Raw genomic sequence first — 23,212 nt, forward strand, 5'->3', positions numbered from 1 at the left:
GCCTAGAAATCTACGCTCATTCGTCCTTTTCTTTTCTTTGTATTTTTATATATAAATTCTGCTGGACTCCGTACTTCTGGGCTCGTAAGGCTGACAACCCGCATCTCACGTTATCAAACCCCCCGCTCCAACGTCGTTTTTACCCCACACCTTCAACGTCTGCACCTACAGTACTTACAGTACTTCAATGGATGAGAATGTGGAAATCCCCGTCTCGGATGTCTCTGCAGAGCCCTCGATCGACTCCTTAGACAGCAATGCAAGACCGGGACCTAGCAGAGTTGCGTGAGTATCCTGCAAAACCCGAGACTGTCTCGCCTAATATGATATATCATACTGACGCATGCATCTAGCTCTGCTGCATCATATGATAGTCCGCAGAGACATCGCTGTCGAAATCCAAGAGCTAGGCGTCCGGTGAAGGTCGGTTTCTCGATGCCGTGATAGACTTGGAGAACTGATACCGGGGAATAGGAAACACTGGACGCCCGCTCCGCGTATACTACAAGTCAGGATGATGGGACGGCCGAGCACCGTATCAACCAATATGTGATCAAGCAGGAGATCGGGCGTGGGTCGTTCGGCGCGGTCCATCTGGCTGCCGACCAGTTTGGGAATGAATATGTATGAGCTCTTGCACACTGGTACATCTGGGGGTGAAACCGTGCTAACTGTCAGACGGTGATTTGTAAATTCAGGCTGTGAAAGAGTTCTCCAAGTCCCGTTTAAGAAAACGTGCACAGTCGCATTTACTGCGAAGACCCAGAGGCCCGAGGAGACCAGGCACAGGTTTTAACTCGCCGTTACATCGTCATCCTTCTGGGGATGATGATGAGACTGCCAAAAATTCTCTGTATTTGATCAAGGAGGAGATTGCGATCATGAAGAAGCTCAACCATCATAACCTGGTGTCCTTGATCGAGGTACTGGATGACCCGACTGAGGACTCGTTATATATGGTGATGGAAATGTGCAAGAAAGGCGTGATCATGAAGGTTGGACTGGAAGAGAGGGCGGATCCATATGACGACGAGCACTGTCGGTGCTGGTTCCGCGATCTGATCCTGGGAATCGAGTATCTTCATGCTCAGGGCATCGTCCACCGAGACATCAAGCCGGACAATTGCCTGTTGACCAATGATGATGTGCTGAAAGTAGTCGACTTTGGTGTATCGGAAATGTTTGAAAAGGACTCTGATATGTTCACAGCCAAGTCTGCTGGTTCTCCAGCGTTTCTGCCGCCAGAGCTGTGTGTTGTTAAACACGGTGATGTCTCCGGGAAAGCAACGGATATCTGGTCCATGGGAGTGACTCTATATTGTCTTCGATATGGCAAGCTGCCATTCGAGAAACAGAGTATCTTCGAACTGTATGATAGCATCAGAGGGGATTCACCTGTATGCGAAGACGAGGCGGACGAAGGATTCAAGGATTTGATGCGACGAATCCTGGAGAAAGATCCGGAGAAACGGATCGATATGTTTGGGTTACGGGTGAGTGACTTGAGTCGTACATTATTTGCCAATGCTGACCAGATGTACAGGAACACCCTTGGGTAACAAAGGATGGGACAGAGCCTCTGCTGTCGTTTGAGGAAAATACCTCACAGATCATTGCACCTCCGACGGAGGAGGAGATGAACTCGGCCATTACAACTAATATGGGTAGCCTCATGACTGTGGTAAGTGATTTGATCCGTGCATCCTGAACATCATTAACAAGACCCAGATGAAAGCAGTCAAGAAATTCAAACGACTCATGGATCCTACCAAACCGCAAACTCCCATGCAGAGCATCCTTGGCGGAGACCACGAAGCTTACTTCGTCGAACCGCCAATGGAGATGGACCCAGATGAGGCCTTCCCAACAGTAGGAGGAGAACCACAAGCTCACAGCCATGGTCTAAGTGCTGGTATAAGAAAGGTCTTTGGACGACACCCTTTCGCAGGGTTCCGTGAAGATTCAGGTACCATAGGGTCCAGCGACTCAGCCAGTCTCTCATCAAGACCAGACCATAGCCCAAGCAGCAGCCAAAGACCAAGCGGAGTCTTCGAACCCGAGCGAAAAGACTCCAGCTCCCGCACCGGTCGATCTCCAGGCCAAGCAGACACTCAAGAAGCAGCCTACCCCCAATCAGCATCTCCTCACATCCCTTCTCGCGCCAGCTCAGCAACAACAAAGCGCAGTCTAGAAGGAACAAGAGGGCACGCACGAGACCCCCTAGAAGAAGAATTCCCGTACCTCTTCATCGGACCATCAACATACACGGGAACCTCGCACACAGAACCTCGCACCGACCCCATAACAGCAGCTTCGGAAGCACCGATCTTCGAAGAACCAGAGAGCACCCTGGAGCCCACCAGCGAGATGGAAACAGAAGAAGAACCGGTCCAAATCGTCAGCGAATCACCCGGCGCAGCAGACTTCAATATCTACGAAACAGCGTATAGAATGGAACTCGATCGCATCAAACACAGTCTCTCTGAATCAGACCGTGACAACCGCCAATCCGGACCAAAGGTCTACCTAACCCGTCGCGTCGAGAATAAAGAGGAGGTCATGCGATTGGCCAAAGAGAAGGCGCTTGATTTGCAGATCGGGCAGCGGTTCGCGTATTCGCCTGCTAAGTCTGCGCCGTCAGCATTCACTTCTGTTGCTGGTGCGTTGCGCGCGCAGATGCAGAAGAAGAAGAGGGCTGGTGGGGAGGGCGAGGGCGGTGATGGGAATGGGGGTGGTGATGGCGTGGAGCAGGGTTCTCAGGGTAGTCAGACTGTTCCTCATCCTCACCCTGCCAAGCGTCTTTCTCTTTCTTCACAGGCTGTTCCTGATACTGAGGCTTCTTCGCTTGAGGCGACGGGTGTGTCTGCTAAGGATGGGACGGAGAATTCTAAGGCTCAGCTGCGACGGCTTCTTGGTCGGGTGAGGGGGAAGGCTGATGGTGCGGAATGATGGGTTGGAATGCTGGGGTTGTAAGGGATTATAGTATATGTTTGCATTGTAGGGATATATTAAACTGATCGAGGACAAGAACGGTTCCCGGCTCTAGTCCGCTTTATATTCTCACATTCTGAGTTTCTCATCAGCTGCACATCTTTCTTGTTTGGGCATTTGAGTTACGGGGAGTAAACCAGTTTTCGGTCTTTTGTTCTGATTGGCCATGCTCTACATCTATCCTAGTAAGCAGGGAGGCTGAGGGTTACACAAATGGAGTCACTAAAGTGAAGCCTAGCCTAGAGGCTGATGGATTATCATCTATGTGAGGAACAAGAAAGACTATGGAAGATAGAAGATAAATATGAATTAACAGCCTCAGAACGGAAGATAGCATCCAAGGAGTCAATAAATAAGTCAAAGTCAAGATTGAATAGAAACAAAAAGCAAGAATCAGTAACCACAAACGGAAACCAAAATCAAGATAAGAATCAGATCAAAAGTATAACAAGGTCAAATAAAATAATACACAGTAAAGAGGCCTGGAATAAGAATCATATCACATCATACGACTCAAGGCTCAGAGGACCACCATCGTCATGTTGTAGCAAGAGCAAGAGCAAGAGGCATCTGCGTCGTTATATGCATAGCACGCTAGACTTGACACTGGCTGGCAAAGAAATGTAGATAAATAAGAACCAGAAGCAGCAGCAAGAACAGAAGCAAAAGCAGAAGCAGAATGTCAAGAAAAGGCAGAGGAAGTATAACAGCGAATAAGAAATCGAAAATAAAAAGAAAGATGCGAGGCATATAAGGCATCAGTTGGCATAAATGTCTTGTCTTTGATCATGGGCTTCACATATCATAATCAAGTCACAGTTCGCATTAGAAAGGTGGACATTGAAACTGAAATTGAAATTGAAATTGCCCGAGAGACGACTGGAAGCAGCAAAAAGGACAGGCTTGCTTGGGCGCAGAATTGCAAACGTTCAATCATGAGAACGAAATATCAAGGGTCGAAAAAGCAAAATAGCCGTTATCTTCATTGAACATGGGAAACATAGACGCATCAATCTTTTTATGAAGGTCACTGTTGTAAGAGGGTATTTCCCGTCCTGGCACCTATTCCTATACCCTATACACCTTTATGCGTAGGTAGGAAGGCAGGGTAAATCAAAACGGGGAGACATCGTAATTTGTCGAGAGGAGAGGTTGTCGAGTAGGGGTGTAATTGTTGGAAAAGGGTAAGAGCAGGGTGATGTCGCTTGAAGAGGAAGAGCAGAAGAGCAGAAGAGCAAAGAACCACACAATAAACGCAACACAAACGCTGTCTATTGTCATCAATGGTGCTAGATCATTCATTCATGGCGGTTGGCAGCAAAGCAAAAGATCAACGTCAAAGTCAAAGTCAAACAGTGCTGGAAGTGCAGTCGAAGGCGAAAGAAAATGACAGTATAAAAGAAATTCAAATAACATATCATAGATAGAATGAAAATATCATCGTGGGGGTTTCTCCGCTGGCGTACCTATCCGTCCTTCCGGGTACGGTGGTTGATGTTGATCAGGCCGGCTAGTTACTGAGTCGCGACGGTCACTATCCGACGGGGAGTACCTATCATTGCTTGCGATAGAGCTGTAGGGCCGTTCGGCTGGGTTGCTGAGCCTGGGGAAGGCATCTGGGGGACCTAGTTGGAGGATACGTGGTGCTGGGAGGTGATGACCCATTTCTGTTGGTCGGGGCAGCTCGCGCATGTTGGGACCGGGACCGGCGACAGCAGCAGGACTAGGACCAGGCATACTTCGACTTGGGAAATCGCGTCTTTCGTCATTTATCGATGGGCCTGGTGGGACTGTTGAGCGCATTGCGGACGCTTCGTACATCATTGGACTTGGCACGTGGCCAATACTATGGCTGTGGCTACGGCCATGAGCTTGGATGTGACCTTGTTTTGGTCCAAAAGCCTGAGGCGCGATCGATTGCGGAAACGAAGTTGAAGGGCCTGCCGCCGGGCTGGTCGGCGAAGGAGTGATCTTGAGTCTGGCTGAATTCGAACGACGGGGTGGAGGGTAGGTTTCACCGCGGGCTTCTGCTGCAAGTTTACGCCGTTCTGTTTCTGCTTTGCTCGGGCGACCTCTTTTGCGAGGTGGTTCGCCGGTGCCCGGATCCAGTGTTGGGGAGAGCTGGGCCGAGGCACCGCTTTCGCTGCTATAGGACGCGGTGCTGGCCGGTGGTCTGGGCTGGATTGCGCGTGGTAATGGCTTGTCGGATGGGTACAATGGCCGTTTGCGCATGGGATCTGGCGCTGGCGGACCGGTCATATCGGAGCGTGGAAACGGCGCTGGATGTTTTGGAGGGTGGATGGCCTGTTGACACATATTGAGAAAGGCTGTCTTGCACGCGCTGAGAGAACGACCTTGACCAAAATGTCGTGTTAGCCTTGATATCGATCTGCAAAACCTTTTGGCGCATGGATGATACCTTGTGGGAGGGGGATATGCTCCCAGTTTGGAGTGATGTTGAAGTCTTTGATCAAGTTGATTAAATGACTGGAAGGCATTTCGGCTTTTTTGAGGATCTCCGTGAGTAGGGTGTACTGGGTTCAATATCAGCGCATTGTTCACCCGTGAAGAAACCATTCCCGCCTACCTTGTCCTCCTCAGTCCATGGCCTATCAGATGAATTCGACATGTCCAGACCATGGAAGCGGATAATAGCCAGCTTCCCCTTTCCCCCAAGACGAAAGTCAAAAACAAAGAAAGCCTCCCAGATTATCTCGAGAAAAAGAGAGCGACAGTTGTAATATCCCAATTCTTCATGGGAAAGGGAAAAAAAAGAAAAAAAGAAAACAGAAAACCAATTCAAACACGCGACAGAACGAGAGAGGGCCTCTTATGTCCCCATCTAGACGAAACTAAAGGGACAGGGTAAACGAGCAATTGAAGGCTTCCTAGCCAAAGAAAAAAAGCGCAGAACAAACCTCCATCAATCCCCTTTCTTGCGACGATTTGGCCAAACGGACTTGAGCAGCCGGGATCGCGCAGGAGACGTTCGGGAAGGAAAGCTGCAGGGACGATGCTTTGAGGTGTATTACACGTATAATGTATCAGACCCGTACAGGCGGTTCAGCCGGGCCAGTTTCATCTTTTCCAGAAGAGGTTCGAAGGCAAAATTACCACTAGGGGAGCGGGGAGCCTGGAATTGTTCTCAAAAGTACGATCGAGGGGTTGAGTGGGGGGAGTAGACAGTTGAGATGCAGATGCAGATGCATCTTAGCCTCAGGAGGCATCTGTGGTTCGGAAACGGTTGGCCCTGGCAGTTCCAGAGCCAAGGGACAGCTGGCGGGAGGTTTTTTCTTTTGTTTTTAGTGGCCCTGGATTGAAGTTTCGACGATTTTGTTGGTAAAACTGTAGTGTCGTGGAGCCCAGGGAGAATTGTGATAGGACAGCAATGGCCCGGGACGTTGGGTCATCCTGCGAGAAAAATGATTTTGTTTGAAGCTAGGCCCAGGGGCGGTTAGGGTGGTCGATCGTAAACAAAAGCGCGTCAAGAGGAAGTGGAGAGGTAAATACAGTAACGGGAAAGGGGGTGACTTTTGATATCCGCAACCATGGATCAGGATTTCTTATTTTCCACATGGCAGTCACGGGACTCAGTATGTCTATAGTAGATATACTAGACCTGCCCAGGTGGTTACAATTGGGGAGTATTCTACACGGAGTATACAGAGTATACAGTAGTATGCACGCACAGACTCTGCAGACGCGCTTTTGACTGAACGCTCCCACCCAATCGATTCCCGCTCTTGCCATAAACCTACTGTACTTGCAGTCCTGGACCTATGGACCTGTCTTGCAGAGCCTTGCATTCATGTAGCAGAGCTGGCACTGGCCCTGCTCTTATCTCTGGTCTTCCCTTTTCCTGTGTACGGACTAGATCGCTGACAGCCAAAGGGACTGAACTGTGACTCCGATGCCATTCCGGAATATCCTTCAAAATCGTATCCACGTTCGTTCTCCATGCTCAGGTGGCTCGTCATAGATCTTATTCCGAGTGGAGATAATCTCCCAAGTGCAATGTGCGAGCATCGTGGAGTCCACAGATCCAATATAATGCTAGGAACGCGGGCCTGGATAAACCGAGGGCGGTGAGAGCGAATGACACGCGAAATAACAATAGCTTCGAAAGCAATTCAGATCTTCTCTTTACCGCTTTGGACCCCTTGATTCCTCGGTCTCTTGGCAGAACTCGTATTCTGTTCTTCTCTCATTTAGGCTTAATCAATTCTTTCGTCCGTGTCGTCATGTCTGCCCATGACAACGCGGACTCCCAGGCAGTCAAGATGGAGAAGAATGGCGACTCGCGCACTTCCTCCCGATCTCCTCTCCGATCTCCTCTCCCGAAAAAAGAGTCCCCCGGCTCCCAATCCGATGCCTCCGACATGAAGGAAGAAAAGCTGGATGAGATGCACCTCAAGCAGGAGCCCGGTCAACGTCCCAGGCTATCCCGAAGCTCGTCGCAGAAGGTGTCGCGGCCGCCTCCGCTGTACACTCACCTGCCGGATAGCACGAAGGATGCGCTTGCCACGTTTGAACAGATTAATGGCTGTTCCTACGCCAACAAGTACATGGGCTACACGGAGCATGCGATGGAATGTGATTGCGCTGAGGAGTGGGGTAAGTGATGGCGAGTCCTGGTGTCTACAAGCGAGCCCGCCCTACTGGAAACGAGCAGATCGCTGACGGGACAGCAGAGCCCAAGATTGGCCAGAATTTAGCATGTGGCGAAGATTCGGATTGTATCAACCGCGCAACCAAAATCGAATGTGTCGGCGACTGCGGCTGCGGCTCGGACTGTCGGAACCAGCGTTTCCAGAAACGACAATTTGCACAGGTGTCTGTAATCAAAACCGAAAAGAAGGGATTTGGCCTACGCGCGGAAACGAATTTGGATCCACACCAGTTGATCTACGAATATGTGGGCGAGGTTGTGGGAGAGCAGCAGTTTCGGCGGCGGATGAGACAATACGATGAGGAGGGCATCAAGCACTTTTACTTTATGTCCTTGAACAAGGGCGAGTTCGTCGATGCAACCAAGCGAGGAAACTTGGGACGGTTCTGCAATCACTCGTGCAATCCCAACTGCTATGTGGATAAGTGGGTGGTGGGTGAGAAGTTGCGCATGGGGATTTTTGCGGAACGAGCTATCCAAGCCGGCGAAGAATTGGTCTTCAACTACAATGTGGACCGATATGGTGCTGATCCCCAGCCCTGCTATTGTGGAGAGCCCATGTGCACGGGTTTCATCGGTGGACGCACCCAGACGGAACGTGCGACCAAGCTGTCCAATGCCACGATTGAGGCTCTCGGCATTGACGAAGCCGATGGCTGGGATACGGTGGTCGCCAAGCGCCCCAAGAAGAAGAAGCTCGAGGAAGATGACGAGGAGTACGTGGACAGCGTGCAGCCCAAGTCGTTGGACGAGGATGGTGTCACCAAGGTCATGGCAGCTCTTGTGCAGTGTCAGGAGAAGTGGATTGCCGTCAAGTTGCTTGGCCGTGTACAGCGCTGCGAGGATGAGCGTGTTCGCAACCGTGTCATCCGAATGCACGGATATCAGATTTTGAACTCCCAGCTGGCCATGTGGAAGGATGATCAGAATGTCGTCTTGCAAATTATGAACATTCTGGATGGATTCCCTCGTCTCACTCGGAACAAGATTCAGGACTCCAAGATCGAGGCGAACATCAAGCCTTTGACTACGTGTGATGATGAGCGCGTGGCGAAAAAGGCCGTCGCCTTGCTCGAGAGCTGGGCTGGTCTGGAGGTTGCCTACCGCATTCCGCGCATGAAGCGTGGCAAGGATGCCACCAAGGCAATCAACAACCAGTTTGAACGCCGCGAGTCTGGGCGTGATCAGCCCAAACGATCTGTTACTCGTTCTCCTTCTCCCACATATGAAGCTCCTCCCCGCGGGCCCGCGCAGCAACGAAGGGACCGAGGTCAACAGCAGAACCAACATCGGCAGAGAGGAGGCCGACGTGGCCGCCAGCCATTGCCCGAGGGTTGGTTCGCTGCAGAGGATCAAGCTGGGCGGGTTTACTATTACACTGCTGGGAACCAAACCACCTGGGAACGGCCGACTCTCCCTGCTACTACACCTGCGGGCCACCTGCCTGTCAAGCAGAAGAACTTGGCGCTGCAGAACATTATCGATGGGATTGTGAATGCCCAGGACCGCACACCCTCTGAACATAAGAGCGCTACGCCGGCTACGCCTCAACCGACCGAGCAACCGGAGAAGAAGAGCAAGGATGAGGAACGTTGGAAGAAATACCCACTCGATAAGCAGAAGAGGATTTATGAGAACACAGTGGGTACAACCTCAAGCATTGATATACAGCAATTAACGCAGCAAAGCTATTCCCTCATATCAAGCATGTCGTCGACCAGTACAAACACAAGATCCCAAAAGACGATCTGAAGCGATTTGCCAAGGAGGTCAGTGCTCAGAATTCTTCGCCTGCCAACAGACTAATGCTAACCGTTTTGTGATAGACCGCCAAGAAGCTTGTTGAGGGTGACTACAAGAAGAACCGCGTCGCCGATCCAACCAAGATCAGTGAGAAGCACCAACAAACAGTCAAGAGCTACTGCAAATCCTTCTTCGACAAGGCAGCCGCCAAGTACAAGCAGCGCGAGAAGCGCAAGACGGAAAAGCCAAAGGGTAGTGCAGAGTCATCCGAGGCCCCCGAAGCAGACTTGAAAATGTCCGACGACGAGGCTGACGCTGCGCCTGGGACCTCTCCGTTGGACGATGACGCTAGTGCCACCCTCAAGCGCAAGCGCAACGGTCATGGCGATGGAGACGGCGCCCAGGACGTGGACAGCTCTCCCTCCAAACGGCAGAAATCCACACCTCCACCTCCACCCCCGCCGCCTCCTCCGGCTGAAACACCAGAAGATGGCGATGGCGATACCAGCATGGGGAATGCAGGCGATGACCCGTCTCCCCCTCCACCCCCTCCTCCAAAGGACAGTGCAGGCGGCTACGACGGCAATATGGAAACAGAAACAGGGGCCGAAACGCAGCACCAGAACCAGAGCTCACATCCACAGAGCATCGAGGGACAGGTCTAATGAACCTGCCTTCAACATTACCATGTCTTACTTGACTTGCCCAACATGTGCATTAATACCCAAAAGCGAGCGAAAGAGAGAGAAAGAATGAAACAGGGGAGATCAATGTCTCGACAGCTTTTGCATGCTTCTTTTCGCTTCTACAATGTTTTATTTCAACCCTTTTTCTTCCCCTCCTCTCTCTCTTTCGACTATTTGTCTTTTATTGCCGTCAATACCCCCGATGTGCCCATAGTTTGCAATTCGCAACGCAATTCGCAGTCGCAGTTTGCGATTTGGCTGAGATGATTTTTATTTCTTTATATTTGTATTCTGTCTGTACATAAAGTATGAATACGGATATGGATAGGGAGGGGATTAGGTGTACCTATACACCTACACCTGCAACCTAGACCTATACCTAGGTATAGGTCTACGTCTGAGCATATGCTTCTACCATGGGTTGTACCCAGTCTACAGTACAATTCTACAAGTGTAGCAGAGCCATACAACACCAGACCATCTCAATCATGATCATCATTGTCAACATCTAGATCTTATCTTGCCACACATCCATCATATGCACAATTCATTCAAGTAGATGCAAGAAGCATCACAGACCCAAATGACCAATACAACAAACGGAGCGAGCAGAGCAGACCAGGAGGGGGAAAAAAGAGTCATATCATATCAATCAAATCAAAGCCCAGTCAAACCAGAATGACAAGCATGGAACATGGAACAAGGAAACAGAAAACAAGCACAGCATTGCACCAAGAGAATCAAATCCCAAACCAATTGCAACATCCATTACGGAGTGACAACCAATCTAATAGAAACTCTCCACAATACTATCCTTATTAACTGCACCAGCACCAGCACCAGATCCACCAGGACCCATCTCACCAAGTCGGAAGACAGACTCGATAACACTCAGCTCGGTGGCGGTGGTGTCGAGACCGGTAATGGCGAGCCAGTCGTTGACGACCATGCCGGCGCCGACGACGGGCGAGCCGCGGTTCACAGAGCCTGCCACGAGAGGAACCTGCAGAAGCGAAGAGAGCTCGTCCTGGTCGCGGATTGAGGTCTTGGGGTGGACAACTCCACCTTGGTTGGAAAGGGCCATGTATGAGCCGGTCAGGACGTTGTCGGCGACTGTTTGGCGGAATACTTCTACGCCGAGGACGTCGGCGATGCTGGGATGTGTTAGTTGGATATCTAAGGGCAGGGAATGGAGGGGAAAGACGCACATCTCTTCGGTCTCACGCTCCAGATCCGGGTGCACGATTGCGACGTGGTCGTTGCAGCAAATGACGTTGCCCAGTGCGGACAGGCGCTCTTCTATGCGTTGGATTTTGACTTCGTCCGGAAGCGTGTTGCGCAGGTGTTGCAGTTCTTGGTCTGTGGTTGTTGTGGGGACGAGGAGACCTTTGCGGTTACTATAGAGGATATATTAGTTGCTGCTCGGTGTATATGGGTGGCTACCGAGCCTCCGCGGGGTGGTCTTACCCGACGGTCAGACGGCCGACAATGCGGGTTCCGGCGATGGTGGCGTGGCAGACGGGGATGACATCTTGAAGTTCAGACTCGAAAACGCTGGCTTGGGTGTTAGTTTGGAGTTCCTTTGGTTTTTGCGGGAATTGGACTAGGATGGAATGGGGGATTTGGGGTTGAGATGGTGGTATAATATGGCTGACAGCTATGCCATGAACATAGCCAGAGCCACAGCCAATTCCAATCTCAACCGCAGTTTTCCAATCCTAGTCCCAATTCCATCCATCTCCCTGGGTAGACACACCTGTAGAAGTTCTCCGAACCGCCAACCGCAACGATCGCATAAGAGTTGGTCAGGAGAGAGAAAACGCCGACCCTGTAATATCCGGTCAGAACCATGTTGTAGCCACATCTGTATATCAGACTCACTCGTTTGAGTTCTCGAATTGCGCGCGGACAGCCATCTTGGAGTATCAGAGCTGGAAAGACGGTATGATGAAAAAAGGTGGTGAGAGCGGGGTCGAGGGTTGAGGGTCGAGATGGAGGGGGAGGATCGAACAGAGAAACAGAAACTGCTTCACTACCAGAAGAGAAATGAACTAATACTCGAATATCAGAAGAAGCCTGAGAGACAATAAATATTGCAGAGACGTGCGATCCAAACTGAAAAAGATCAAAAGCTCGGGCCAATCAGCTGCCGTGCTCGGTTTGCCCCGCCGGAGCCGCAGAGGCGAGTCAGACTGGTGGGCGGTGTGTACCGGTACTTAGTTCAGTACGGTGGATTGTATACTGTAACTTGTACTGCTACTTCTCTCCATTGACTCATTCTGTCTCATACTGATGATTCATTCTATTCGACTTCATGACACCAAATGAGTCTCTGATAATCTGGTCTATTTGATCTGGGGCTGTGTAAAAGGCATTCTGCTCTATCGTGTTTCTGTTCATCTGGTTGACCGCGGCGGCAGACTCAGCTCGGTGCCGGTTGTTGCAACAACCTAGAACTATTGGCAACAACCAAAACAACCAGAACGATCGGCACCGGTGGAATAAACAACCATGACTGCCGTCGCGGTTTCAACCACTTGGGGGATGGTGGCCGGCGGAGCAGAGGAAAGAGCATCTATGTCCCCGTGGTTCACATTTCACGTTGGATATCAAGCCAAATTGGGTGGAGGAATGACACCTAGCTTTATCCATTGTTTCATTTGTTGCTGTTGGCTAGACCAAGCTATGTATGTATATCGTCCTTGCATAGTTCCATTTTCTCGTAGAGTATCTGTTGTAGTATGATTAATGTAGTATGATCAATGGTATTGATAGTGGAGATAACCTCTTTTGGTAGATAATTCAGTACACTTTTGTCTCGTTTCCATGGACATCTTTACCATGTCGTTAGTTTTGACCTCGTTTTTGTCTTTACTTGATACCCATAAATTCCTATCCTCCATATCACATCATATCGTATCATATCATATCTCAACCTGTAAAACCACACTTTCTACCTTCCCTTCTCCTCCCAACTATATCCCCCCTCCCCACATCCTTCATAGCAGACAAAGAGCTTCAGACCAACCGATCTGAAACTCTACATAATCAATAGGGATTGAAAACACAAAGGTCATGTCCAAAGCGAGCTAGGGACAGGCTTCGGCTACGCTGATCATCCGCAGACAAGAACATTTCAGCCTTCTTCAAGACTCTTCTTTCTTCTTCGGTCATTCATACTCCCAACTCCCTGCACTTTCCTATTGGTATTGGAGCGGTATGGATATGTATTTCGCCAGGGTGTCTGATACCACCATGCTATTGAACCTGGAGCAGTCAGGCTAGATCATAGCCTCTGTGGATTATACCACGTTTCAGACAGGTGGACTCTGATTTATCTTGGTAACTTGGCATCTCTCTCAATGTCGGACAACATGTCATGTCCTTGTTGGTGGCTGAGGACCGGGCTTTGTTCTTGCGTGGAATGATTTGTTGGTAAGAGCTCTTTTCTTTTACCTTTACTTGGGGATTTTGATGCTTATATTGATCTTGTGCTGACTCTATTCGCTGTTACTATATAGGTATATAGGTATATTCATCACTCGCAACGATAAACCAGGATATAATCCAGGCACGGCTTGCCCTGCTTGTGTATTAGTATGTGAAAGCCTTCTACTTGCTATACTCGCTTTACACTACTTATTCAATGACTTCCTCGCTTATATCTGAGGCCATCAACACTGACAGCTCATTCATCTACAATCAAATGAGAGCGCTCAAATGAAGACATGGTGGAGAACCCTGACAGCTAGTTCCAGGCTGTGGAAGTCAAAGTTGTGGTGAGCTATGAGGACAACATCATCCAATTTTGGTTCGCCACCGGAATTGCTCGCACATTCGCAGTCGAGGGCCTTATCTGTTCGGCATCTCTACATAAGAGTGACAGGAAAGTGACTCTTATTTTGCATCGGCGACAAGACTGGCCAGCGAACAATTGAGATAATGTATCTAAGGACTCATTCCCTACTACTGCGAGTATGCAAATTGAATAGAAATAGAAATTCATCTCGGCTATCGGTACAAGTACAGAGCATGGTATCAACGGGGCCGAAGCCCCAAACAGAGCAGAACAGAACAGAACCGGGGGGAAAGAAGAAAAGGGGAAAAGAAACGAAACGGAAAACGAAAAGGAAACGCAATTGACCGGGCAACAACGAATATAGGCAAGGCACGCAACGCTCTGAACGAAAATGATATTACAGGGAACGCACCATCCCCATCCCCTCGTCAGTTCATCAGATTCTAGATCTCAATTTTTCGTGTCTGAGGATTAGTAGCGACGAGGGGGAGGGGGGGGGGGGGTGCGAACCCGGTGGGGGAGGAGGAAAGTACAGGGAGGGTGGCGGGGCAGGGTGTCCTGATGGGGGTGGGAGGTAACCACTTGGCAAGGGGAGGCGCGCGAAGTTCGAGCCTGGGGGCGGCGGCAGCTGTGGCGGGCCGGTCATTGCGAAGGGGTCTGGGAGACCCAAACCCAGCTGGCCACGGGCTGGGAGGAGACGGCGTGGTTGCTGGGTTGGAGTTGGGCGGGGGAGGATGAATGAGCGGGGGTCTGTTGGTCCATGTGCTGGTCCTGGAACTGGGTGCCCGTGGCCGTGGTGGGCATGGGCGTGAGAGAGGTGGTGAGGTGGAGGATAGGGGGTGCGGTGAGGAGGGAGTGATGTTTGCATCTGAGGTAAATGCGTTGGGGGAGGCTCTGAGAGGGCTGCGTCGGCTAGAAGGGAGAGAGAGCGTGGGTGGGGGTCCACGGGGTAGTCGGAGGCACCGTCGTAGGTGAGCTGTTTGCCAGTTGTTTCCGAGGAGCTGACGGCAATTACTGCTTCGAGGAGACTGTCGAAAGCGAGGCCGGGGTAGATGACTCCTTCCATGTCCGCTGGCTCTGATGGCTGAATTTCCTCGTTGATTTTGCCCATGCGTGCTTTTTGATAGAAGTCGTCCCAGCCTTCGTCGGCTTGTGTGTAGTCAAGAGCCCCTTCGGGTTCCCGGACTGCCTCGGCGAGGAACCCACGCTCTACTTGGCGGATGGCTGTGTCGCCGATTCTGAAGAGGAATTGCTTTTCAGCTTGTTCCGAATCAGATGTATCGGTCTGGGTTGTTAGCCTGGTTCGTTTCTGGTGAAAGTGGGAACTCACCTCCGTATGTTCATCATCCTCTGCTGCTCTGCGGCCAATGATCGCCGACATGAACTTGCCCATGAGAAGAGTGACCATCTCATCTTGAATCTCCTTGAGAACATTCTGTATCCAGTTAGAGATATCCCGTGCCAGACATGAATATAACTTACATTGGCATGGTCCCTGTGGTTGTAAAGATCGACGTCGCGCTTTTCTTTGATTAATTCCATTCTCCACTTGTGATCAGCGGTCAACCGATCAATCGCCTTGCGTTGGTACTCGGCCAGATCCTGCTGGACTTGAGCAAACTCAGGGCAATCCTTGTGGGCATTCTTTTCGCGGGCAAGTTTGTGCATGGACTGTTCAGACATGAAACCTAGCGCAATCTGTTGCGCCTGGCCAATCTTTTTAAACAGAGTCGTCATTTCCTCTTGGCGGTTTTTCGTTGGTAGTGTGTCAGGTGTAGGTGATGGAGTGCGACCACGCCAGTTCTCAGCATCCCAGATCTCATCTTCGATCTTCTTGCCACGTTTGATAATGGTGGTCTGGCGAGCACGACCACGTCCTCGACCGCCACGAGGCTTGGGAACTGTAGAGCGAATTGGACCGACAAATCCTCCACGGCTGCCGCGACCACGGCCTCGGCCACGTCCCCGACCTCGACCGCCGCGGGATCCTCGACCTCCACGGCCTCGAACAGTGGGAGTAAAAGCGGGGGCATCAAATTCATCAGAGGGAACAGGAGCATCCTCAGGTGTTGTTTCAGCCTGAGTTTCCATTCCATTTCCATTTTGCATGGGGCTTTCGGCAGCCTCTTCAGTTTCGGTTTCATCAGTTCGCAACTTTTTGCTGGGGACTTCCTCAGAACCAACTTCCGGGGTTTCATCTTGCATGTCCAGTGACTTGCGCTTGCGAGAAAGTCGAGGGGACACAGTTCCGAATGGAGCTTCTTCAAATTCGGCCATTTTGGGACTTTCAGTGACAGCTGGGTCGTCCTTGGCTTTGGTAGGCTCAATATCATTGAATTGATCGTCGGCCATCTCATCAGCTGCGCTGTGAGTAGCTCCAGGCGAGGCTGGGGCAGAAGCAATAATGCGAGGCTGAGGAGATTGAGAAGTTTTGCGAATGGCAGGTTCTGACTTGAGATCTTCATCGTAATTTGAGTCCGTGTCATCATCTGGCTGGCTGGTATCAGTTTCCATAGATTTGGCGGGCGACACTTCTTCATAAGTGCCATCGGCATTAGGCTTGAGTCTGGCGGACTGACGGGTAGTTCGCGAAGACTCGGGCACAGCCATGGCACGACGAGAACGTCGGATGCGAGGGGTCTCCGGATTGCGGGAGACAGCGCTGGTTGGAGCGCTTTCATCATCATCATCATCATCAAAAGCATCTTCTGAGATAGCACGTTGGATTAAAGAAGGTATTTTCAGCTTGACAATGTGCGAGCGCACTGGGCTGCTCGGAGTTTCAATGCTGGAAGGCAGACGACTAGGAAGACTTGCCCGACCACGGCCGCGACCACGTCCTCGCCCGCGACCTCTCCCGCGGGTGGGCGTGGGAGGGATGACATCTACAGGATCAGCATTGGACGGAGTCGACGGAATTGCAAACTTACCTTGAGCAGTGCGCCCCGAGCGCGTCGAGATACTAGGGGTACGAACAAGCTGAGCAGCCGCTCCCTTTTCTTTCTTCCCACCATCGCTGTTGTTGGGAAGTTGTCAGTCGGGGAAATCCAGTAGCAGCAAGGGGGTGTGGTGAGCCCAAAGACACAGGTATTACGAAATCATGGGAAAAGAGAGGCAAAAGGGAGAAGTATGAAGCAAAGAAGAACAGAAAAGGGAAAATGGAGTCGCGTGGGGGGAGAGAACGTCAAGTACAGATGAAGATTGGGGAAGAGGAAAAAAGGACGCGATCATCAAAAACGTAGATCAGTGCACTGGGGAAACAGGGTTTTTGAGGCGCGCGCCAGCAAAGACATACGAGGATGAGCCAAATCGGTGGAGACAGGAAGGGATTGCAGCAAGTCGGAGCCTCAAGAAAAACGCGATCACTTACCGATGGGGAATGGAAATGTCTACAAGGAGATGTAGAGAAGAACAGCAGAACAGTAGAACAGCAGAATGGTAGAATGGCAGAATGCAGAACAAAAATACTAGAATGAAAGGTAAAGAGAAGAGAAAAGCGAAGAGGTGAAGAAAAGAAGAGAAGAAGAGAAGAAAGTAGAGAGATGGGAGAGATGGAACGGTGTAGAGAGAGATTGAAGAAGATGAGGAGAGAAACCTTGAAAAGGTCTGATTAGCTGAGATCGGCCAACGTCTATACCAACTCAACAGACAATGCAGATGCAGAGTCTGAATAGAACTGTTAAACTGTTTGAATGAGAGATGATCTTATTGTCTCATTTCTTCCGCCAAGGTCCATTGGCCCCATTTCGACCAGCTATGTCCCACTGGTAGTAATAATGTGCCTATACCATACACATTGAGCACTATACACTATACCATAGACACAGCACTAGAATAAGAACATTCTCCTATTGAGCTGCCTCTGTTCTCTATGAACTACGCCTTGATCAAGTTACACGGACCTGTCTCGAGGCCTACGTGTACAGTAACTTCGATCCCAGCCACACATTCTTCTCTATGCCGAGAGTCATATAACTTATTTAGTACTATACTATATTGTACTATTCTGTTTTAATATACTATCACTTACCTTTCTACTCTCTACTCTCTCCTCCTGTACTCGGAAAAAATAGTTGTCCACCGCCAGTCGACCCACCGGATAATCCAGGGAGATGATTTACGGCGAATACGATTGGCTACTCGATGCTGTATGATGGAATCCTGCTTAAAGGGGGTAGCCAATCTACCATTTCATCTGTATGGAGTACTACTCCGTATTTTCTTCTCTTTTACCTTTGGGTTTCTTCGCTTTTGTGATCGCACTCTATGTGTCTGCATTAGGAAACTCGGGAGGTTCGGCACTTTTGTCCGCATAGTGGGCCTCATACAAAACCGGAATTTCATTTGGAGATGACAATGTATATCCTATCCAATCACCATGTTCATTTGTACGTTATTCCTTCATATACACGCAGAACTAAACACAACCAAAACACAAAACACGCACAAAATATGCACGAAAAAACATACAAGTCGTTCAGTTAGAGTCAAGTCAAGTAAATCAAACCAATCCACCCAGATTAACCCATTCACTTTTCGTAAGGGGATTCGTTCAGTTCATATCTCTCGGATTGAGTAGTGGTAAAGCTCCCTCGAGCCGGGTCCTTCCTCACCCGCGGCAACTCGTCCAATTCGACACCCGGCATAGGTGAAGTGGCACGAATACTCTGCTCGCGTAAAGACCGAGCCGAGCGCATGCGCGTAATCGTCCCCTTGGTGAGGGTCTGACCGGCAGATGGGGAGGCTTTGAGCATTGTGCCGGGGGCGGTGGTGGGTGAAGGGCATGGGCTGGTGGAGCGGAAGAGAGGGTGGATGTTTGTATCTTGGAATGGGTTGTATTCCCAGGTAGAATGTGTCGAGGTCGAGGCTGGTGTTAAAGTCGGGGTGCTGAAAGTTGATAGGGTTGGTGAGTCGAGGTGGAGAGTCGAGGCTGTTGGGGAGCGTTGGACTAGGCTGTCTAACGAGAGATGGGTTGGTGGGTTGCGGCGGAGACTGGGCATGCTACGGATGCTGTTGTTGCCTCGGAGAGGGAGGGAGTGATTGGGTTCAAACGGTGCTTTGTCTGTTGTTGGAGAGTGGGTTGGGGTGGATCTTGTTGATGAACTGTCGATTGACGCACGCTTGGCTTCTTTGGTGCTTTGGCAGAGTGTTGCGTCTGAGAAGCGATTGGAGCGACGGGGGAACTTGCGCAGGGAGGAACGCTTTGGCTCGAATAGTTCTGACAGATCACATACACGTGGTGGTGATGGAAGAAGTTGAGGACTCTGAGGGATAGACTTGAGTTCCTCGGGGTATGAACGGGGCCACTCGGGGTTCTGTCTTTCTTGGAACAGAGGCATAGAAATAAATCCGCAGTATAGACCTTGGGCGAAGACTGCAAAGGCCCAGAATACAGCGCGGGTGACGAACACGGAGGCTTGGGGACTCGATGTCATTGCTCCAGCAGAAATTGCGGAGGCAATAAGTAGATATCCGCCGGTGATGCAGGTCCATTGTAGACGGCCCTGGATGTCTTTGTGGTGGAGCACACTGAGCATAACCAAAGCCAGGCAGCTGGTTGCACTCAGGATGAGTGGGGCCAGGTCGGATAAGGCTTTTGAAGTTGCAAAAGAAATACCATTGAGGATTGTAACAATGAGTGTTGAAAGTAATGAGGCTCCCGCCAGTGTATAAGGTAGAACCGTAGACATGGTGGAATGAATGTATAGACTGTAAAGAATGTGGAGTGTCAACGTTGGCAGAATGCCAAAACGTTCACCAAAGCACAATGAGTGTAAGGAGTATGCACTTCACCTCAAGGGGGACGTCGGTCTGATATATGTTCGCATCCACGCGCAAAGTTCGCACACGGGACGGGACGCATCTCAGCGTGGCTTCAAAGTATATCGGGGAAGCAGTCCGTCTGAACATATCACTTCTGCTAGGATCTGATATATCAACCCGACATGGTGGTTAGAGTCTGCAAATAAGACTCGATCGAAAATCAAATCTATTGGGCGCGGAAGAGATTTGTGGTCTTTGCATGATGTTCCTGGGTAGTGGAAAATGACCTGTAGTCAATGGAAGTATATAGGCTGAGACTCTGGGGTATTTGGGAGGCCTGGACCCTGAATATTCAAATTCAATAGTGCAGACTATCTCGCAAGAGACGCTATTCATCTGATCCATCAGACTGTGGATCATTCCGATGTTCTGGTGAGGGCGGATCCTCGATCTCAATAGTGCGTCCCAAATGTGATATATCGCATCGCTCTCGCGAGTAAAAACCCCCGCTCCTCTGATCTTCGGCTAGGCTAACATCATTTTATTCGAGCTTTCAAGCGAAGTTTATAGATCGAGATGCTCAGATATCTCCATAACCGACAGACGGGAAATCCTAGTCTGTCCTGCAGGAAGTCGTATCCAGGTTCGCGGATCTGCAACCTATTCCGAGTCTGGGGAAATCCACTGTGATAATTTGTCACTGCAATTTATGCATTTCTCATATGTAATCAATATTCTTGTCCACCTCTGCGCAGGTGTGGGTACATTGGTATGTCCGTGCTAATGTATGTATTTCGAAGGCAATGGCGCTTCCTATAGGTATGTACCTCGGTCAGCCCCAGAAGAAAGGGTTATGTGCTTTGAAAAATCGATCCAGTTTGATCAGGACATAAATTGATATCTTCGACCTATCAATTGGCTCTGATTCGCGCTTGTCTTGAATGTTGTTCAGGCTGCCCATGCTGCCAACAGGCAATCCAGTTGAGATCGAATCACCATGGACCTCACCCTGCAGGGGTATTCCATGTATAAGGCACGGCTCGAGTGCCTCTGGACACAAACACAAACAATATCATTGCCTAGGTAAAAGAAAAAGGTAGAAGGTAGGAACGTAGGTGGGAGGTATACTGTGAAGGCGGTCAGATGTTCTACCCGCACTTTGCATCATCGTCACTCTGGTCCCCTCACTCTTTTCTTTCTTCGACTTCATCGCTTGGAAGATCCACAAATCTCGATTTTCTCTCTCTCCCATCTCGGATCTGTGATCTTACCCCCCGCTCTTTTCTATCCTCTTCCTCTGCGGCGGCAAAATGAAGCTCACCTTCAAGGTACGTGCTCTGGGTTCCCCACCTAACCATCGCTGACAATCTCGACAGGACCTGAAGCAGGAGAAGTTCGTCATCGATGTCGAACCTTCTGAGACTGTATGTCATCTTTCCAACAGGCTTATCATTATAGGGCTGATTTACCCGTCTAGGTTCGCGAGGTCAAGGCCAAGATCGCCCAGGAGAAGGGCGAATATGAGGCTGAGCGTATGAAGGTCATCTACTCCGGTATGTACCTTCTTTCCAAATCGATTCAGCAGTGCCTAACTATTCTTCTCCCTGTAGGAAAAATCCTTCAAGATGATAAGACGGTCGAATCCTACAACATCCAAGAAAAGGATTTCCTAGTTTGCTTGCCTTCGAAGGTATGAAATCGACATTTTCTTTGCTTCACTGGCTCAAACTGACAATATCATCACAGCCCAAGGCCGCCCCTGCTTCCTCCCAGCCTAAACCCCCCTCGACTCCCGCTGCCCGAGCTCCTGCGTCGACCCCAGCTGCTCCTCCCGCTCCTCAGGCTTCCTCTACCGCTGCCCCAGCTGTTCCCGCTACCCCTACTCCGGCCAGTGCGACACAGTCCAGTGGACCCGCCTTTGGAGATCCCTCTGCTCTCGCCATGGGTTCTGCTGCCGAGGGCGCAGTTGCTCAGATGGAGGCTATGGGTTTCGCACGAAGCGATATCGACCGTGCCATGCGCGCTGCATTCTTCAACCCTGACCGTGCCATTGAATACCTCTTGACTGTGAGATTCTCGTTCGAGGTTATACAATTTCTTCACTAATCATGCCACAGGGTATCCCCGATAACATCCAGGAACAGCAGCAGCAGCAACAACAGCAAGAAGCGGCAGCACCGGCTCCTGCTGCTGATGCCCCTGCTCCTTCCGGCGGCGAAGAGCCTCTTAACCTGTTTGAAGCCGCCGCTCAGGCCGGTGAAGGTGGTGGCCGTGGTGCTCGCGGTGCTGGGGCTGGTGCTGGTGCTGGGGCTGGTGGTGACGCTGCAAGCCTGGAGTTCCTCCGCAGCAATCCCCACTTCCAACAGCTCCGTCAGCTCGTCCAGCAGCAACCCCACATGCTTGAGCCTATCCTGCAACAGGTCGCTGCCGGGAATCCCCAAATTGCGTCTCTCATCGGACAGAACTCCGATCAGTTCCTTCAGCTTCTCGGTGAGGATATTGACGAAGAGGAGGGATCTTTGCCGCCTGGTGCGCAGGCCATTTCGGTTACGGAGGAAGAGCGGGATGCCATTGAACGAGTATGTCTCCTCTCCATGACATTTGATACATTTCTAACCTACCCCAGTTGTGCCGTCTGGGCTTCCCTCGGGACCACGTCATCCAGGCCTATTTCGCCTGCGACAAGAACGAAGAGTTGGCCGCCAACTTCCTCTTCGACCAACCGGACGAGGATGAGGAGTAAATTTGATTTTCTTGCCTTTTAAAAGAAACGTCTGCTTGCTTTTTCTCCTCCCGATACGTCCTCCTCTCCTCCGTTATGTTCTTGATGAATACCTCCAAGCATGCTGCTTTGATTCCCCTGTCTCTCCCCCTTTCCCATGAATATGAACCAGAATCAGATCAGAATCAGAATCAGTACTCAGCCTGGCGTCTTGTTCCTCACTTGTGGACTTGGCTTTCTTGCATTCTCCTGTTTCCCTCCGACTTCGACTCCGACTCCCGTCACGACTGTCATGTATCTAACTAATGGGTCAATGGGACTTGTTGGCTGATTAAGATTTGCTAAACTAGTGTAGAATGTAGATCAATAGCGTAGGGCCAATAGTAGATGAGTGTCGATCTGACCCCGATGTCTTGTAGATCGGTCATAGGATATATCATAACTTTTAGTACGGTCATGCGTAGCTATATATACATTCTGCATAAACCCAAATACAAAAGATACAGATGACCGGTGTCGAAGTACCCGGGGAAGTACATGGATCGGAAAGTATATATCTCCACTTCCATAATACCACCACATCAGATACATAACCAGTAAAACGGGAGTACCCTCTATGATATAAATGCAGACATAATCTACTAGCTACAAAGATCTACACTGAGTTACACAAAGGTAGGTCGTACAATCTCTCCCCCTTCCATTCCCTTTCAAGTCACAAGTGGAAGTATAGTCACCAGATCCCCCACACCAGAAGCTTCGATTCAGTTCCAGCTGACCAGAACCCAAACTGGGCTATTTGATAGGGATCATTTATATGTGCAAATGCCAATGTATAA

At 50.3% G+C, this 23,212-nt stretch overlaps 7 protein-coding genes across 7 annotated transcripts; 3 read left to right on the forward strand and 4 right to left on the reverse strand.

The window, feature by feature from the left end:
• Window positions 1-187: 187 nt before the first annotated feature.
• Window positions 188-2,949, forward strand: N7446_000946 (serine/threonine-protein kinase; the record flags this gene model as incomplete). Its single annotated transcript, XM_058509713.1, has 6 exons — window positions 188-285; window positions 354-423; window positions 475-624; window positions 699-1,493; window positions 1,544-1,681; window positions 1,729-2,949. 6 exons carry the CDS (start codon window positions 188-190, stop codon window positions 2,947-2,949), a joined length of 2,472 nt encoding a protein of 823 aa, XP_058378692.1.
• Window positions 2,950-4,428: 1,479 nt separating this feature from the next.
• On the reverse strand, window positions 4,429-5,620 carry N7446_000947 (putative AT DNA binding protein; the record flags this gene model as incomplete). The annotated part of the gene is made up of 3 exons (XM_058509714.1): window positions 4,429-5,345; window positions 5,411-5,525; window positions 5,579-5,620. 3 exons carry the CDS (start codon window positions 5,618-5,620, stop codon window positions 4,429-4,431), a joined length of 1,074 nt encoding a protein of 357 aa, XP_058378693.1.
• Window positions 5,621-7,232: 1,612 nt separating this feature from the next.
• On the forward strand, window positions 7,233-10,068 carry set2 (SET and WW domain protein; the record flags this gene model as incomplete). Its single annotated transcript, XM_058509715.1, has 4 exons — window positions 7,233-7,605; window positions 7,683-9,301; window positions 9,349-9,429; window positions 9,487-10,068. 4 exons carry the CDS (start codon window positions 7,233-7,235, stop codon window positions 10,066-10,068), a joined length of 2,655 nt encoding a protein of 884 aa, XP_058378694.1.
• Window positions 10,069-10,876: 808 nt separating this feature from the next.
• Window positions 10,877-12,005, reverse strand: N7446_000949 (translation initiation factor 6; the record flags this gene model as incomplete). The annotated part of the gene is made up of 5 exons (XM_058509716.1): window positions 10,877-11,243; window positions 11,298-11,486; window positions 11,557-11,643; window positions 11,846-11,917; window positions 11,971-12,005. The coding sequence occupies 5 exons, from the start codon at window positions 12,003-12,005 to the stop codon at window positions 10,877-10,879; spliced, it is 750 nt and encodes a 249-aa protein (XP_058378695.1).
• A 2,319-nt stretch (window positions 12,006-14,324) lies between these two features.
• N7446_000950 (uncharacterized protein) lies at window positions 14,325-16,990 on the reverse strand (the record flags this gene model as incomplete). The annotated part of the gene is made up of 5 exons (XM_058509717.1): window positions 14,325-15,173; window positions 15,219-15,323; window positions 15,371-16,773; window positions 16,819-16,904; window positions 16,983-16,990. The coding sequence occupies 5 exons, from the start codon at window positions 16,988-16,990 to the stop codon at window positions 14,325-14,327; spliced, it is 2,451 nt and encodes an 816-aa protein (XP_058378696.1).
• A 1,427-nt stretch (window positions 16,991-18,417) lies between these two features.
• On the reverse strand, window positions 18,418-19,578 carry N7446_000951 (uncharacterized protein; the record flags this gene model as incomplete). Its single annotated transcript, XM_058509718.1, has 1 exon — window positions 18,418-19,578. The coding sequence occupies one exon, from the start codon at window positions 19,576-19,578 to the stop codon at window positions 18,418-18,420; it is 1,161 nt and encodes a 386-aa protein (XP_058378697.1).
• A 1,103-nt stretch (window positions 19,579-20,681) lies between these two features.
• On the forward strand, window positions 20,682-22,710 carry N7446_000952 (putative UV excision repair protein (RadW)). Its single transcript, XM_058509719.1, has 7 exons — window positions 20,682-20,979; window positions 21,028-21,075; window positions 21,129-21,204; window positions 21,262-21,341; window positions 21,398-21,718; window positions 21,769-22,230; window positions 22,278-22,710. Exons 1-7 carry the CDS (start codon window positions 20,962-20,964, stop codon window positions 22,392-22,394), a joined length of 1,122 nt encoding a protein of 373 aa, XP_058378698.1. The 5' UTR covers window positions 20,682-20,961; the 3' UTR covers window positions 22,395-22,710.
• The last annotated feature ends 502 nt before the right edge of the window (window positions 22,711-23,212 follow it).

The sequence above is a fragment of the Penicillium canescens genome, assembly GCF_028828765.1.
Source record: "Penicillium canescens strain IBT 15451 chromosome Unknown utg000001l_segment0_segment0, whole genome shotgun sequence".
Taxonomy (NCBI): Eukaryota; Fungi; Ascomycota; class Eurotiomycetes; order Eurotiales; family Aspergillaceae; genus Penicillium; species Penicillium canescens.

Bases quoted from the DNA above. Each gene is read 5' to 3' on its own strand.
- N7446_000952 (XM_058509719.1), top strand. The intron at 21,205-21,261 runs GTATGTACCTTC...TTCTCCCTGTAG, and splicing joins TATGAAGGTCATCTACTCCG to GAAAAATCCTTCAAGATGAT. The intron at 21,342-21,397 runs GTATGAAATCGA...ATATCATCACAG, and splicing joins TAGTTTGCTTGCCTTCGAAG to CCCAAGGCCGCCCCTGCTTC.